At 33.4% G+C, this 17,091-nt stretch overlaps 2 protein-coding genes across 2 annotated transcripts; both read left to right on the forward strand.

The window, feature by feature from the left end:
* Positions 1-628: 628 nt before the first annotated feature.
* Positions 629-9,387, forward strand: LOC148173968 (cuticle protein 8-like). Its single transcript, XM_088036289.1, has 4 exons — positions 629-731; positions 785-868; positions 3,202-3,568; positions 9,211-9,387. The coding sequence occupies exons 1-4, from the start codon at positions 714-716 to the stop codon at positions 9,309-9,311; spliced, it is 570 nt and encodes a 189-aa protein (XP_087892415.1). The 5' UTR covers positions 629-713; the 3' UTR covers positions 9,312-9,387.
* Positions 9,388-12,034: 2,647 nt separating this feature from the next.
* GV1 (nuclear protein GV1) lies at positions 12,035-15,113 on the forward strand. The gene is made up of 3 exons (XM_088037388.1): positions 12,035-12,227; positions 14,310-14,687; positions 14,735-15,113. Exons 1-3 carry the CDS (start codon positions 12,207-12,209, stop codon positions 14,966-14,968), a joined length of 633 nt encoding a protein of 210 aa, XP_087893514.1. The 5' UTR covers positions 12,035-12,206; the 3' UTR covers positions 14,969-15,113.
* The last annotated feature ends 1,978 nt before the right edge of the window (positions 15,114-17,091 follow it).

Below are 17,091 nucleotides of genomic sequence, written 5' to 3' on the forward strand. Positions count from 1 at the left end.
TCATTTAATTTTGGAAGATCTCTTATTTTGCTTTTTTCTGCCCCCCAGAAAAAAAATTGCCTGCTTTACAAACTCTGTTTAGCATACAACATCCTCTCAATCAGCGCCGATATAATCGACACGGTGGCGCATAAAATACATAATTAATCAGCGGATCAGTGGTGTTATGAATGGGCGAAAATCGCACGACCATTATTCATAGGATTTTTAATCTCTTTTCTTATCTATTGTGAAACAGACCTTGAGGAGAGAGAAACCATTACAATGGTCAAAATGTCGAAAACTGAACGCAACAAGCGTTCATCGCATTTTATTAAAACAAACAACATTATATCGTTTTGTTCGAATTTGTACTTTTTATCTTATTTTAATGTTTATTAAGTAGCTGAGTCAGTTTCCTCATTTATTTGAATAGTTAAGATCGGAAAAGCAATCACCGGAAGAATATGACGTGTCAAATTATAGTTTATGTAACTTTAAACTTGTAATGTCCATCTTTAAAACAATTGATGCTTTGAAGACACTTAATTACACAAATTAACGCTTTTAAAGTTCGACTTATATTTTGGAAATTTCAAGTGGTGCGACCTTCTTTGCGGGTTGCGCCACCAAAGGGAGGGGGAGACAATATGCATTGTGAACTGGGAGGTTCTTATATATACCAAGTAGGTTAAGTCACTTCCAGTTAGAATTTTTTCTTGGGAAATTCAAACATGGTGGCCCACCTCAAGGTAGGGTGGCTTTACCACAAGTGAACGTGTTAATTTTCTGTATATTTTTTCAGTTTTTCATAGCATTTGTGGGGATTTTTGTGCCAAGGGTGTTTGCAGGAGTAGTAGGACACAGAGATCATGAAGTTGATTACTATGTAAGTATGGTGGGTTTGACGTAGGACGAAAGTTAATAAGGGCACGTTCAGGGGTGATACCGCTAAGCGTTTCACGTGTGAAAGAGTGCGTGGAAAAATTGTGTGGTGCAATGAGGGATTGTCGGTTTTCTTTTGGGAAATTCAGACAATGATGGGAAATGGAAAAAAATGAAGTGATCTTCTCAGGTGTAAGTCGATGTGGAATTTGTATAGACTGTGAAAAACTGAAAGTGTTCGATTAGATGAAAACGAAATTTTCATTCATTATTGTATTGTTATTCCATTGTGAGGCAATATTACAGGATCGGCCAAGTAAATAAAAATCGGAGTTATGTAAACGTGAGTCATAACAGTCCAGACTTTTCAATCTTTCATTGCAAATTTTCAGTGTATTTTAACTTAATAAGGGAAAATTTAGATTATGATTCTAAAAGAATAATAACTTGATAGTATGAATTACCATTTGTTAAGATTGTGAAGCTCTCTGTTAATCAAAAACTATTCTAACATCTTCAGTTTGAACTTCTTCGACTTTCTTGACTATCTAACTTTTAAATATTTACCATAATTTCCAAGCTTTATATGTAGACAAAAAAAATACATTAATGTAAAGAATTGACATCTCTAAAACGTTGAATTAAAAAGTTGCCACAATAAGCTCATTTGCAAAATCTAAAAATGATGAATATAAAATTTTGAGAAACAATAAAGTCGCGACCTGAGAACTATAAGGTTCTAACTAACATTTGCATTAAATTGATCAGTGTTCACGTTATCAGTGATATTTCGTTAATTTAATTTATTTTTTAATTTATTAAGCATTTATTTAAAAAAATTACAGGATCTATTAAAATCATTTTGGCTTGATAAAATATTAACTTACTTCTTTTTTATACATGATAGAAAATGTTTAAAAAAATCGCAAAACAGACAATTTAAATTTTCACAAAAAATCACTTAGAACCTTATAATTTTCACGTCGCGAAGTATGTAAATAAGATGAATCGTATGCTAATTTTCACATTTTGTGACACTTTCCGAAAAACCGTACTAGTAGTAAACTTGCTTATTTTAAATGGCACACCCTATATACTATTGCACTTTTGTAATCAATACCCAAATTGCGAGTCACTTTGTATGTGCTAAAACACATTATTTATGATTATTTATAATTTTCGCAAAAATGTGAGCAAAAACTATGATCTATTCAAAACAGCCACTTTAATTGGAATATAATACACAGAGTGTCATAATGACCAAAAATCTGAGTTGATGTCATCTTTTTTCGACCAAAATTCTGGAAAAAAGAAATATCTTAATTTTTATTTTTGCATTTTCTAATCATATGCTTTGAAAAAGTGAGAATAGATGAAATCATTGTAAGTATAATTTTATTGTTACCATAACAAGTGTGTTCATAACCATATGGTTGCCAGCTGGAAAAGTGTTGCTAATTGGAAAAGTGATTAGAAAAGTGTTCGTAACTACCTAGAAAAGTTTCTTTTCTTCAGTGTGTTGTAGAGAAAATTCAATACCTATAAATTACTTTTTGCCGTGCGATTGCTTCGAATGAAAAAAATAGCAAAACCGTAAAGAACAAATTTAAAAATTTCAAAATTATCTTTTCAAAACTGCATGCAACATCTGATGTTTTTATTAGATAAGTAGAGAACATTCCTTATAAAATATCTTATCAAATAGAATTTTTTTGGGTATTGTAAGAAAATTACGTAGTTTTAAAAACGACATTATCGCATATTTTCCTTTGTGTGAAAAGCTTATGGTTTTTCACAGAGAAAGTTTTCATGATAAGAACAGAAGATTATGATCATACATTCTCATAGGGTCAGTTAATCCTTTGTTATATGAACAAATTTAAAAATAAAAGTTAGATTAAAGCTCATTTTCAGAAACACACATTTCAAATCTTTTTTATTAATTCGTCTTTAAAAACTAGTGAATATACAAATCACAAGTTGAATGTACAAGAAAAATTACAGAATTACAATGCCCCGACCGACCGACAGACAGTATTTCATCGAAACGCAATTCCGAAATCGATAGCAAAATACGAGTAGTTTATACTGTATGTCTTGCATTCGCAATTTTCAAGAAAGTGGTTTTCAGATCAATCGTCTGTGTCAAAATACATATATCTGAAAAAATATTGAAATTTTTTATATTGCCTGTTTCAATTTTTGGAAGTTAGGAATTAAACAGACGGAAAAAGCAGAAGTTACTTTTTTAGTTCACTTGAGAAACTCGAAATCCTATTTATAACATTGGAAAGAACTCCAAAAAATGTCATCTTACTTATTTTCACTCCTTTTTAGTCTCATCCGAAATACGCCTTCAAGTACGGAGTCTCCGACCCACATACCGGCGACGTGAAGAGCCAGCAGGAGATCAGAGACGGAGAGATAGTCAAAGGCCAATATTCCCTCGTCGAACCCGACGGTTCCATCCGTACAGTGGACTACGTTGCCGATCCAGTGAACGGATTCAACGCCGTCGTCTCCAAAAGCGGTCCCAACGTTCATCTTCCTCCTGTTAAACACATCGAGCCGATAGCCCCAGCTATTGTCAAACAGGTGGCACCAGTTGTTAAACGCATTTACAAACCTCTTTACACCAAACCAATCCTGCACAAAGCGATAGTAGCGCAACCTCTCGTCAACACTGTATACACTTCTTCCATAGGTAAGGATAATCGAAGTTTTCAGGCAATTCGGTAGTAATCAGAGCAGTCGAAAATGTCAAACCGGTCCATGCCCGATTTTTAAATATCAAGGACCCACATTTTGGAATAAATTACAGGTGTCATGTAGTTGCGAGGAAAACTTAGATTTTATCGATTGTTAAGGCGATTTCCTGGTGGTTATATAAAGCTGGGGCCATCATTAATATTGTACCAGGGGGTTCGGTGTTGCAAGAAGCAGTGGATGAATGTCGGTTGGAATTTTGAGAATTTTAGCGCGAACGTGACTCTGATTTTTCCGGTATGATTAGGCGGCTTTCGTGTTAGGAAAAACGAGTGCGGAGGCAATTTTAAATAAATCGATCAATAATTTATGCTGTAATTTATAATTACAATAATTAATATAATTAATTTAAGCATATCACTAGTCTCATGTTGAATGAATAAAAAATTAAAGATTTTTTCTAAACTGTATCATCTGAAGTTCAACTAGTTTCAAACTAGTCGAGCTAGAAAGTTAAATTTGACGAATTTCGTACGTAAAATGTGACATCAGAAGAGTTAAAACCAGAAAATAAATACCATTTGGGGCCATTTGCATCGATTAACTTTAATAGTTATATTTCTTTGAATTGTCAATTTTGTGCCAAAAGTAGCGATAATCACCACATAAATTGTTCTGGAAGAACAACCCTTAGTCTAATTTTTTTCTACAAGGGTGTGCTAAAAACTAGATAAAAAATGTAAAGTAGAAAACTTCGAAAAGAATAATAATCATAATTATAATGCGGGCGCAGTTTATCTAGATCCATTGATATGTCTAAAAAAGGTATCATAAATAAATCTTCTAAAAATGAAAGTTTTCCTCTCAGTTAACGATATCAATAATTGTTAAACACTTATGTAAGTCACTGGAAAAATACAGTCGGACAATTAGCTTTGTTTTGGAATTTTAATTTCTCTTTTTAATTAAATGGTTGTTTACAATTTCGAACTTTTTTTATCAAAATATTTGTAACCGCGCCTATGGTTCTTTTTTTTACAAAATTTTTCCGTTTTTGATGATATTTATATACATATTTAAATGTGCAACCTTAGTTGTCTAATTTTCTCAATGTTTGTTCACAAAATACCATTTATAAACTGCGATATCCTTATAAACCAATAACTGCCAATAGTTCCTTATTTAACATCTTCATAACCTATAATTTGTTAAAATTAAATTGTACATCCAAACGTCGCCTTTACAACCATCACCTATGATAAATGTTTTCTTAAATAAACGAATTAATAAATCTTGTCAGTTCTAATTATGGTAAACGTAATTTATGGCTGTTTTACCACGTGCAAGTCCATGTCATCACTATCTTCAATTGACCCAATTTAAACCATATGGTAAATGTCCAGTGACCACACATTACCAACAATAAGGATCGATTTCCCATCATTACCATTTCGAAAATCTTGTTTATGTTGACTTCCCGAGAGCAAGGCTTGTCTTAAATAATTTTTGCGCAACGAAAGTCGCCGCCATAAATTGATATTCGATATTTTTCGAAGGCTAACCTCTGGATCTAAAATTGCTTTGTTTTCTAACATAGTTTGGGCGCAACGACCAAAATTAAAACCGTGAAAACGATAATTTGCCGCCAGAGGAAAGAAATAAATCTGCGCCCCTGAAATTTATGTCATTATGAGAAATTGATCAGGAAAAATCTTTTCGCCGTTTACGGAAAATGGAGACTTTTAGATCCTTGTAATGACATTTAGTTCTTCGTGTCGGCTTGCTGCTCCATTAATAATTTTATGAGCTAATTTGCGATTGCGATATGTACTAAGTAAGTGTTTTATCGGTGCAATTTCATAAATAATAAACTGGGCGCAGCAGCGCAGAGAAACATTCTGAAAATCGACACTGTGAAGATATTTTCGGTGCGGCTTTCTAAATCTGATACAGTTTTCCTTGATCTTAAAAATGTCAACGTAGTTGTGACCTTTGGGATTAGTGCTTGCGTGATTGAGTGTATGGGATTTAAATTTTTTTTGAAGCGATTGAGAACTTCAATTCATTAAAGGAATTGAGTAATGAAAGTGAAAACGGAGACAAAGACGCAAGGTGTTTCTCAAACCGTCTCATGTTAAATTTAAGTTGTGACATGAAACATGCATTTTGTTGAACGAGAACTTCCACTCGAAAAAAGCGAGACTATGCTAAAAATTTCGTACATAAATTTCACGAATACATTAACAAGTTTTTTTCTAAACCTTGTATAATAATTTAGGCAAAGAAAAAAAGAACAAATTTATGTCACTGATACTGATATAAAGTACAACTTAAAACATTAACTGCTTTAGCACACATTCCAATTTTCTAAATGACATTTTTAATTAATTTAGTGGAATACTGCATTCACTGCATTTAAAGTTCAAGTGACAAAATGTCAATGCAAAAAAGCAGTTTTTATGTATCGTAATCGTGTTTGTTATGTCTTAGTGTTAATAAAAATTTTATGTAAAAAGACAATCAAATTTGTGCCTGTAGGTAAATCTTCTATTCTAGAGATTTACTGCTGCAGTGCCGTGAAATGTCGCGACTTTTCTGTTGAGGTCATTCATTAGGAAGGATAAAAATTCACGATTCAATTTAAATGGATGCTATAAAATTTATTTCCAACCATGAAATACCAGGAAATTTATCTGAATAAAATCAAAAAAATCTTCTATGTAATTTAGGCGCGCTTTAAGTAGTTTAAATGTGATCAGTACGAGCGGAAAACAAAATTGCATAATTCCTAGAATCATTTATGTATCTATACAGAAGAAATTAATCGTCGGGTTTGTAGGACTATAAAACATTCAAGCAGGTAATCGCGACATTATTAACTGTAGTTATTGTGATTATGATTTATGAATAGAAAACCGAAAGAATATTTAAACAGCTATTAAATACGCCGTACGTAACGTAGAAGAAAGCGTCTAAATATTTATTTTGGGCTTGAGGGATTTAAATAAACACGGATGTAAAAAAACAGATTTCGAATTCGATAAGTTGGAAAATAAAACAGATTAAAGTTAATTGTTGTGAAATCGAAGATATTGCGAAAGAAAGAAAATTGTGAAGATAATATTGTCTCTAATTTCAAACTCTGTAACATTTCGTTCCGCTAGTCGCTGGCAGATATGCTGCCACAGGTGTTTGTTTCACTTTTCCGTTTTCTTGTATTACAGTTTTTCTTATTTTTTTGACTATTTTTTTATTCTTATGCTTTCAATTGATCTACTAGCGGTGTAATTCTTGAAGATTAAAAAAATAAGAATTTTCAAAAAGTTTTTACAAAAACTAAAAATCGATTCTTGAAATTCTTATGAGATTGTTTTTTTACGAATTCTAAAATTGGCTATAAAATTTTTCAATTTGGTAGAGTTATTGCATTTTTCAAAAAAAGTAATTTTCTCAAATTTCATAGCTTTACCACTAAAATTACCAAAATTACAAATTTTTGCTTCGGCTAAAAATGTAAATTCGTTTTTTTTGCTCTATAAATTTGCAATTTGGTTACTAAAAATAGTGACTTCCTCAAAATTTTATGGCTGCAGCTCTAAAATTGATAGAATTACGAATTTTTGTGAAGGATATCGAACATTTTTGTTTCGCTTTAAAAATTAAAATTTCTACAATAAGTGTCGTTCCCTCTACAATTTTGCAATTTGGTAGAGTTAATACACGACTTAAAAGTAGTAACATCCTCAAAAGTCATAGTTTTAGCACTCAAATTACCAAAATTACGATTTTTTTAGGGATTTGTAAAATTTTTGCTTTGTCTCAAAAATAAAATTTTTAAAATTTGTATCTTTTGTTCGACAATTTTACAATTTGGTAGAGTTGATACACGACTTAAAAGTAGTAAATTCCCCAAAACTCATAGCTGTAGCAGTAAATTTATCAAAATTACAAATTTTTTTGAGAGATGTGAAAATTTTTTGCCTTGTCTCAGATACAAATTTTTAAAATTTTTAAAATTTGTATCTTTTGTTCGACAATTTTACAATTTGGTAAGGTTGATACACGACTTAAAAGTAGTAATTTCCTCAAATGTCATAGCTATAGCACTCAAATTACCAAAATTACGAATTTTTTTGAGGGATGTGCAAAATGTTTTTTCGTCTCAGAAATGACAATTTCTAAAATTTGTGACTTTTGCTCTATAATTTTACAATTTGGTAGAGTTGATACATGACTCAAAAATTGTAACTTTCTCAAATTTTATAGCCGCAGTTCTAAAATTGACAAAATTACGAATTTTAGTGAAGGATGTCGTACATTTTTGTTTTGCTTTAAAAATTAAAATTTCTAAAATTAGTGAATTTTGCTCTACAATTTTGCAATTTAATAGAGTTGATACACGACTTAAAAGTAGTAACATTTTCAAAAGTCGTATTTTGAGCACTAAAATTACTAAAATTACGAATTTTTTTGAGGGATGTGGAAAAGTTTTGCTTCGTCTTAAAAACAAAAGTTTCAAATATTTCTTTTCTTCTAGAATTTTAGTAGAATTAATGCACGACTCAAAAATGTAATTTCCCCAAATTTCATAGCTCTAGCACTAAAATTACCAAAATTACGAATTTTAGTGAAAGATATCTGAAAAGCTTCTTCTTTTCAAATAAACATCAAGCTGACGGGAGGACAGAAAAAGACTAAACCTGACACGATGATGATGATGATGATGATGAGAGCTTTCGTGTTACAAATCAGTAATTTCAAAGCTTCTGTGTAATTACAGGTGTTAATATTACTAATATTCTTATGATGATCATTTCAATCAATTTTGACTGTAAGAATGCCATTCGAAGTAGTACAAATTCTTGAATATGAAGTGTTATCATCCATGAAACGATTAATTTTCTCTTCATCTAATATCTAGCTGCAAAAACATGGGTAATTCTTTTTATAATCTCAAAACACTAAATATTTTCAAGCTTCTTAAAATATTTTTTAATTATTTCCAATTATTTTGTGTTGATTTTTGTCTCTTTTGAAGTTGAGAACAGAAAACTAACTTTGTTGGAATTTAAATCGACCGCGAAATTAATTTCACTTTTGGTTTATTAGTGAATTTTAATAACCCTATTTGTCGACAATACTACTTGTTATTTGTATTTTGAATTGTACCAACAAACTATAATTACTTGTCTCAATCAATCATATGGAGAGCTGTTTTATGAAGCAAAGAAACTTTCAATACGTAGATATCCTTTTTTGACGTCTGCATTGTTGCTACAACGTCGACATCGGTCGTATAACGACACGTCTCATGCATAAGAATAACTCTACATGAAGAATTACGAGAGAAGACGCATAATTTAGAAACTATGTTGATGATGTGATCGGATCATTTATCTTGTCTAAGGTCATTTATAAAGTGATGTTATTACAAATGTGTCGATTGCAAATATTTGAGGCAAATATGCTGCTGATTGCTATCAATGGATACTTTTGGCAATGACATTTCAATTTCGGTGTTTTTCGTTTTTCTTAAAAAAACTGGTGATGATCATTGGAATCCTACAAGATTCATCATTATCAGCCTTGAACATCTCTATTAAACCAATGGAGCGTGTAATTAATCATCGTTTTTTTCAGGTTCTGCTTACAGAGGACCTTACTATGGAGATTACGACGCTTATGGTTATACCAACTATGATCTGGATTCTCTTTATGACCTCCCGGACCACCACTACTAATCCTTAGATTTAAGTAACATACTTTATTTTTGTACAGCCAAAAATGTACCAGTAATAAAACAAGGCCAGTTTTTAAGTCGCCCACACCAATTCTACTCACTTTCGCTACCAATAAAGTTATGTGACAATGCAGTTAACTTACGCAACTTGTCCAAAATCTCACCAATCAACAGGTGGATGACCAGTCGGAAGTTCGTAGGTAATTAACGTGACATTGAAAGACGGATCGTTTGGAAGAAAGTCTGGGACGAAGATGCTCTTCGCTTTCCATTGTGATGTAATCGTTTTGTAAGCGATAGCGCGGAATCTAGGCGGCTTTGTGCTCGAAATAGTAATTAACCAATGGCGACCTCGAACGCGTAAACAAAGAAGCATCGACGATGACGCTAAGGACGACGATGGCCGATGGCGACTTATTCAAATTTTCATTGCATAAAGAGATCTGACATTTTCCTCACGCGACCCACTTGGGTACGTAAAACGAAGAAAATCCAATAGATGGTCAAAATCGCATTCTCAGCACATAAATCTTGTAATTTAACTAGCACCACTTGTGAAACCGACATCTCCGGGTGTTTCTTAGATTTTATTTATTTGCCTCCTCCCCTTGACATTTCTAATTATCACTTGTAATTATTGAAGTTTATGGGGCCGGGGCTTGATAAAATAAGGATGATTCAAGTATGGGACCATCTTTGGTGTCATGATGCAAGCAGGTCAGTTTTTGCATCAAGATGCAGTTACGTTTTCAGAGTGGAAAAAGAAAGAATGACGATGATTTCACTCAAAATTTAATTGAATTAATTGTCGTCCAATCAATGGCATTGTGTGAAAATGAAAGTGTCTTAAGTATTCTTATTTCGAGATGATCTGTCAAAAAGAGACCCGAGTCATTATAGTGAAATTTGTGGTTAATGAAGAGACGATTTCAATACAAGGAAACAATCTGTGTGTCGGAAGAAGAGTGGTAAATTACATTTCAGCAAAAACAACAAATTATGTAATTGGAGTTTGATAAATAGTGCAAATGAAAGAGCACTGCAGTCGTAGAAATGGGAGCAATGAAGTTATAATAAGTTTTATGTAAGAAGGAAGGTGCTGAAGATTTGTTTTTTTTTGTGAGAGTTCGATGAAGGAACATTTGGAATCTTCCAAATTGATGCTCTAATCTTAAGTAATAATCAATAAATTAAGAAAAAGAGCATTGAAAACTGTGTCAAATTATTTTGAAGATTATCAAACACCAGATCGAAGGTTTAATTGCTAGACTAATTCAACTACGTTGAGATTGATGTGTTAATAAATCGATGTAATTCTTAATTAAGTACTTATTGGTAATTCATTTTTGTTTATTTGCACGAGTCGAACATCTGCTATGAAATAAAACAGAAAATTTATTAGACATAGAGACAATAATAAAACTTCAGCGAAAGTGCCTGAATTTTTTACTCATTGTTGAAATTATTTTATTATCTTTTATCTATTGATCTATTCAGCATAACTTTGTTTAGATTTGCTAATTTGAAGTTGGCTTTCTTGTAAAATCAAATTGATACAATAGTCGCCATAATCATTATTAAAAAAAAATGTGTTCAATGTTTCAATGTCATTGACCTTCAATAGTAAAGTTAAAAGTTCTGCAAAGACTTTGTTCGTAATTTTTCTCAAATTTTGAATTCTGAGATTCTCCAATTATGGATCATTTATATGACGTGACTTGTTCACAAATATGCGTACAATAGAGTAATCATTTAGGAGAAATTTTTCTGTAGAAAGTGAATTTATACATTTGTGAATAAATTGTGCAAGAACAGGCAGTTTTAATTACTAAAAATTATCTAAGAATTGCTCTTACATTGATTACTTACACCTAACCGCTTATTATAAATAAATTAAAACTATTGCACGTAACGAAGACAGCCCTAGAGGCTTCCCGTAATTCTTGAAGAAATATTCATAGTAATGAGTACAATCTACAGGAGAACCGTTACAAGAATCAATTGAACATCAAGGATTATGTCAGGCGAAGAAAAACAGCAAGAAAATGAAAGGAATGCATTGGATCGATTACAGTTTTCTGTGTTTTGTGATTTGTGGTGTGTAAAGTCTGTAATTTTTCACTTTCTTTGTGAATTCATCCAACAGCTGTTGAAAGGAAATTACTGTTGTTGGGAGAAATTTTCGGGTTATTAATCCTGGGAAAATTGAACACTTTTGTATATTGTTCGTATTGGAAATGAGCGTTTTTACGGTCAACAATATCTTTGTTTTGTTTTGGTAAAGTTAATTAAGAACGAGTTAAATAGAACCATTAAAACAGAACGCTGTTAGTGATAAATGGGAGTAAAACAATTGGAAAAGCAGAAATGATTAATATTTTGCCCGACATTAAGAGAAAAGTGGATAGCTACCAGTTAAACAGAATTAATATTTAATTAGACATTAACGAATTAAGTCTAACTGCAATTAGAGAAACTCTAATAAGCAGTACCTCATAATTCCTGTAATTGCTTACAGTCTACCGGATGTACCTAAAGATAGCCACGGTTTGCTTATTTCAAGCTAAATGTATTTAAAATCCACTAATTTTGACAGTACTGCGCTTAAAACTTCTAATATTGCATGTCATTTCGGAGACTTCAATGCCGGATCAAGCCGCTGTTAATTCCTGCCCCTCGTTTTTTCCTGCGTCTTCACGCCGCTGTGCAGGAGTAGCTGGCCCCACCTGAACGCCACAACAAACGAAGATCGTTGCGAAATAATGAAGCAGCGATCCGAGCGCGTTTAGTTTATTTGGTAACTCTCAGCGATGCACACGCATTTTTCTAAACTGCTATAAAGTGATATGTGTATCGGCTAAGCCGGAGTCGCGATTTGAACTTCAGTGATAACACAATGGCCAGAGCTACCACCACGGTAAAAATTTTCAAAGTGCAACAAGTCTCGTGAAGTTCCTGTGCTACTTGAGATTTTGGGAAATGTGAATGTGTTACCATTTTTTGGAGCTTTAAGAGATATGTGCGACAGCTTTCAAGGTCGCGGTCGTGAGCGAGTACGGAAGAGATCGAAAGTGGCTGGAAAAGGCGAAAATTTTTGGAGTTTTGTTGCGTAATTGGTTGTTGGGTCATGAGGGAGAAATTTTACCTTTTTAAGTTTATTGAAAATTTGCTAGAGGCTACAGACGGCCCCGATTTCAGTAAAATCAATTTTTCTTTGGATGGCATTATAACTGAAGAAAATAATTAAACACTTTCACTCGGCTATTGTCAGCACCAAGCTCAATCAAATATTGGAAATGTGAAGCAACGCAGACTTTCATAACAGTGGAAATTGTGTTTGTTTGGATACACTTTACAAGTAGTTGATATTTTGACGAGTTTCAAACAACTTGACATAATAACATTGAGACAGATTTTTGTTACCCAATTTCAGGTGTGGTGGGTTAAGTGTCGTTGCTAAAAGCTCTTGAATTTTATAGCTTGGTACAATGTCAACAGGTTTAGATTTATCCTCATTGCAAATATTTAAATTATTTCAAAATATTTAGCGGGTCTAGTCGTAAAATCTGTGGAATTAAAGTAATAAAACCAAAATTTTACATTTCCGCAACTGCATTTTATAGTTGAATTCCGAATTCTTAAGATGTTAAAAATGTGGTACCCAACAATTACGCAAATGTTGGCAATTTTTTATAGATAAAATCGGAATAAAAAATAAAACAAAAAGTTGATGATGGTCGTGAAGAAATATGGTTGGAACTGGTTTTATGAAGACAAGAAAATTCACTTAAGAGTTGTTTCAGAATGCAACATTAATTACGAGAATACGTAGAATTGCTGTCATATCCTATTACTTGTCTCATAAAGTTATCAGGACAATATGGAACAGAACTGGGGTTAAAACAAAAGGGTATCAAGCTTTCAAAGAAAAGCAATGACATGACAAATAGATCTAAGATTGTACTTTCTGGCACCTGTAAGCTGAAGGACAGTGCAGTTTGCTATTACACACCATTTTAATGTAAATTCTTCGCATTTAATTTTTTTGTTCGGTTTGTCATTTACTATTAAAATGAAGAAACGTTATGCGACGAATAAACAAACAATTTGAAAGAATTGCTGATAATGATTATACTACAAATAGTTTACTCTTGCGGCTTCGTGCTGCCAAATTTTTTTTTCTTTTTTTCTTTAATTTCACCGACAAAGTAGGACTCTTCAGAATTAAATCTACCACTCAAGAAATTTCCACCACAGATCGAAGTTTTATCTTCCGCAAGTGTTTAGACAAGCTGTTCTGATAAAGTGTTGATGTCAAAACACATGTCAGTAAGAATTTTTTTGATTAATTAGATACTTACACCTTTCATTAAACTCACTGTCAGAGCACAAGTATTTTAATGTCTCCTTGAGAAATCTTACATTAAACGGAAGATTGTATGAATATGCAAACAGTAATCATAAATATTATAAATAATGACATAAACAGCGAAAAAGTATTTATGTCATTTTTTGCTTATGTTTGTATTATGTTAAATTTGTTGTTACAGTTCTTTTCACGACAAAAATTGCATTCAGGTCAAAGTCAGAGTCGATTTAAGTTGCTTCCACTTTTTACCATTTACGCGTTTTTGATCATTTGCCGTAACCACAATGAACTCTATTGAAACAAGTTTTTATTATTAGAAGCAATATCCCATATTCGTTCCGCCGCCGACGCTGTTCGCGAGATAAACCATTTTCATTCTTCACCGGTGCAAAAAACTCCCATAACAGATCTTACAAAACTGTCTCTTTTTATTTTCCCCGTACGCCACTGTCACTTCTTGTTGCACAGCAGGAAGAACCCGCGCTGCATTTTGATGTTAGATAATTTAGTGAATGGCTACGATCTCTTGTTGCACTATAATAATACACCGCGCACAATTAACTTTCTTACATAAGAGAAAGTCTTTCGCATTTGTCGTCCACCCCCAACAAAAAAATCTCAAAATTCCAGATCCTCCTGTTGAGCTTGATGACCTTGGCAACGGCCAAGCCCATCATGGTCACGTTCGGTACTCACCAAGGACCCATCGAACCACCAACAGAACGCACACCGCGCCCAGAACCAAGAACCGTGGATGTAAGAGAACCGGCGCCGGTTTCTGAAGTTACCGATGATGTGCCAAATCCAGAGGTGTACAGAGCACCGGTGCCTCATCAGTACCGCAATAAGATATACTTCCGAAGACCACCACCAGATCTTATTCTTGGTACTCCCATTGATCAGAAGTACACGCCTTCGCTTCCTAAGTTTGAAATTTACAAGAAACAGGGACGGTCTAATGGAATTGGTTACACAGGACCTCATATCTTTGAGCGGCAGGAATACGAGGTTTGTCCTAGGGGAGGCCCAGGCAGCTTAACATTTTTCTTTTACAGGTTATTGAAGAGAAGAGAAAGCCGGTGATGTACATCAAACCGCAGTACTACGAGAAGAAGCAGGAAAGGCAGCAGGAACAGAAGTCGGTGCCTCAAATTGGCGTTGTTTATTCTTCAGGAGTGCGATACTACGTTCCTCAAGTTGTCTATGGAGATCATAGACAAGACGAGGAGCAAGAAAACTCGGTTTATGACAGCAAGGACGAGAAGTACTTGTACAGGGGAAAGCAGTGAGGGGAGCAGGAATTGAGTCAGTGCCAATGCAAAAATTTCTTTTCGAAAATGTCGATTTTAAAATTAAGAAAATTCTTAAAGTGTCATAATTTTATGATACCAAATATGTAAATAATATTTTAATAAATTTATTTAGTTATACGAATCGTTTGTTATTTTTTTCAATTTTTCAAGATAATTAACATAAAAAACAATCGTTAATACAAATTCACTTACGTGAGATTTACTCTAATTTTATGGTCTAGTAAATTGATTTTTAGCACTTGCCAATTTAAAATTACAAGGGAACTGTACCTGCAGATGCATTTAAATCATGAGTATTAACTGCATAATTTTATCGTCTAGTTGAAATGCAACATAAAGCAGTTTTCCACAACATTAACTGTTATAATTGAAAGAACCCATCACCATAATTGGCTCGGCGACAATTAGTAACAGCACAAAAATGTCAGCAATTTTTCTTGTTTTAAACGAGGCCACAATTCACCGTTTCCAATGTCATCCACACTCTTCCACTGCCATTTAAATTGACAAATCGCTCTAAAAAATACAACCTGTTTTTCCATTTCAATAATAAATCGTGAAAGAACAAATGTGACCTTTCTTCGGCTAAGTGGAGCTGCATTGTTGCTAAAGAACCCGAATTCACGTTTCGGCAAATAAAGTAATCCAGTCATTGTCTTTATCGTTACCATAAACTTTGGGCCGGGTTTAATGGGGCCCAATTTGAAACCCATTGCGTGTTTAATGTCTTCCGATAAGGAATTTATGTAGAGAGGAAGCTTTCGATAAAAATTTCAATGCAATTTGTTCTTGCACAACGTCTAAGTGCATTTAGACGGTGCTTTTTAGTTGTCGATGGGAAACTAGAGATTTCTTACGTGTTCCAGGCTATGCCTACCAAACGTGACGCATCAGTAATAATAATCTACGTTACAAAATACTAGCAATTAGATCTTAGAATGCGACGTATCTGCCGTTCTAAGTGAAGAAAGCGGATTTTCGTAATTCAATTTTTGGGTGTCGGAGGACATTTTTTGACAATTCCGAGACTGATTTAAATAATTGGGCAACTGGCTGAAATTGTTACAATCAGATAAACCAAACTGGGTTTTATGCAAAATTGCTTTATAACTAAGAATGGTTTTATGACTTGTAATTGGTGTAATTTAATATAGCCGTGTGAAAGGAAAATTTGAGTGTGAAGAGCGAAAGTTTTCGATAAAATATAGTGCGGCGAGAATGATCGACTTTTCTTTTATTTCCCGAAAAAAATCAAGAAATTGATCGTCATATTAAAACCATTCGTTGAAAGTGACAACACCTCATTATCACGTAGCTCAAAATACCCTCCGGCTTGAGTGAAAAAATTGTATGTCAATACGGCTATAATGACTGAGATTATATCCCCAAAAGGTAGTGCCCATTCTTCGTTCTTCAATGGTAATTGCCCAATAACTGTGAAGATTACATCGGCTACATAATACCGACTGTAAAAGAAGCCCAGTTAGGAAAAATTCCAGTCGGACAAGTGTTATGAAACTAAAATTAAATACAGTACTTTTGTTTTGACCACGATGGCATTTAAATATGTGGGGCGCAACCGAAATGTAGATTGGAAAATTAGGAGAGAAAGCAAACAATATTGAAGAAATTGTTGCGTAAGAAAACAACTAAAGGCGATAAACCGACGAGTTAATTAAGAAAATTCAAAGTCATCGAAAGAGCGAAATAAAAAGTCTTACATTCTCAAGAGGAAAACATTATGTACAATAGCGCAATTTGATAAACGTAATAATTATAAATAATCATATTTTATTCCCATAATTGCGGATACTATTTCACAGCAATGCTATAAACTACTTTGTAGCCGGATTTAACTGCAACATTTTCACAGCTCCTCCCGGATTCGCCTCGGTTCAATTCGCTCCAGGATGCGAATCAGGAAGACCTTTGCGGTTTAATCAGAAAGATGCGCTCACTTAACGTAACAAAATTCCATCTCCTGCTGAGTAAAAAAAGCTTCTCCCAGACCGGTCAGAATTAGCATTTTTTCATTGAAAAAGTCGAAATTGGCGCCAGCTCGCTCTAACATTTCTAGATCTTTTTACTCGAGCATAATT

This window comes from Gnatocerus cornutus, chromosome 5 (assembly GCF_029298725.1).
Source record: "Gnatocerus cornutus isolate USDA-ARS CGAHR chromosome 5, icGnaCorn1.1, whole genome shotgun sequence".
Classification (NCBI taxonomy): Eukaryota; Metazoa; Arthropoda; class Insecta; order Coleoptera; family Tenebrionidae; genus Gnatocerus; species Gnatocerus cornutus.

Coding starts and splice junctions, on each gene's coding strand:
- LOC148173968 (XM_088036289.1), top strand. Junction 869..3,201: donor ATCATGAAGTTGATTACTAT/GTAAGTATGGTG, acceptor ACTCCTTTTTAG/TCTCATCCGAAATACGCCTT. Junction 3,569..9,210: donor TGTATACACTTCTTCCATAG/GTAAGGATAATC, acceptor CGTTTTTTTCAG/GTTCTGCTTACAGAGGACCT.
- GV1 (XM_088037388.1), top strand. CDS start 12,207: ATGGCCAGAGCTACCACCACG. Junction 12,228..14,309: donor TGGCCAGAGCTACCACCACG/GTAAAAATTTTC, acceptor TCAAAATTCCAG/ATCCTCCTGTTGAGCTTGAT. Junction 14,688..14,734: donor TTGAGCGGCAGGAATACGAG/GTTTGTCCTAGG, acceptor TTTCTTTTACAG/GTTATTGAAGAGAAGAGAAA.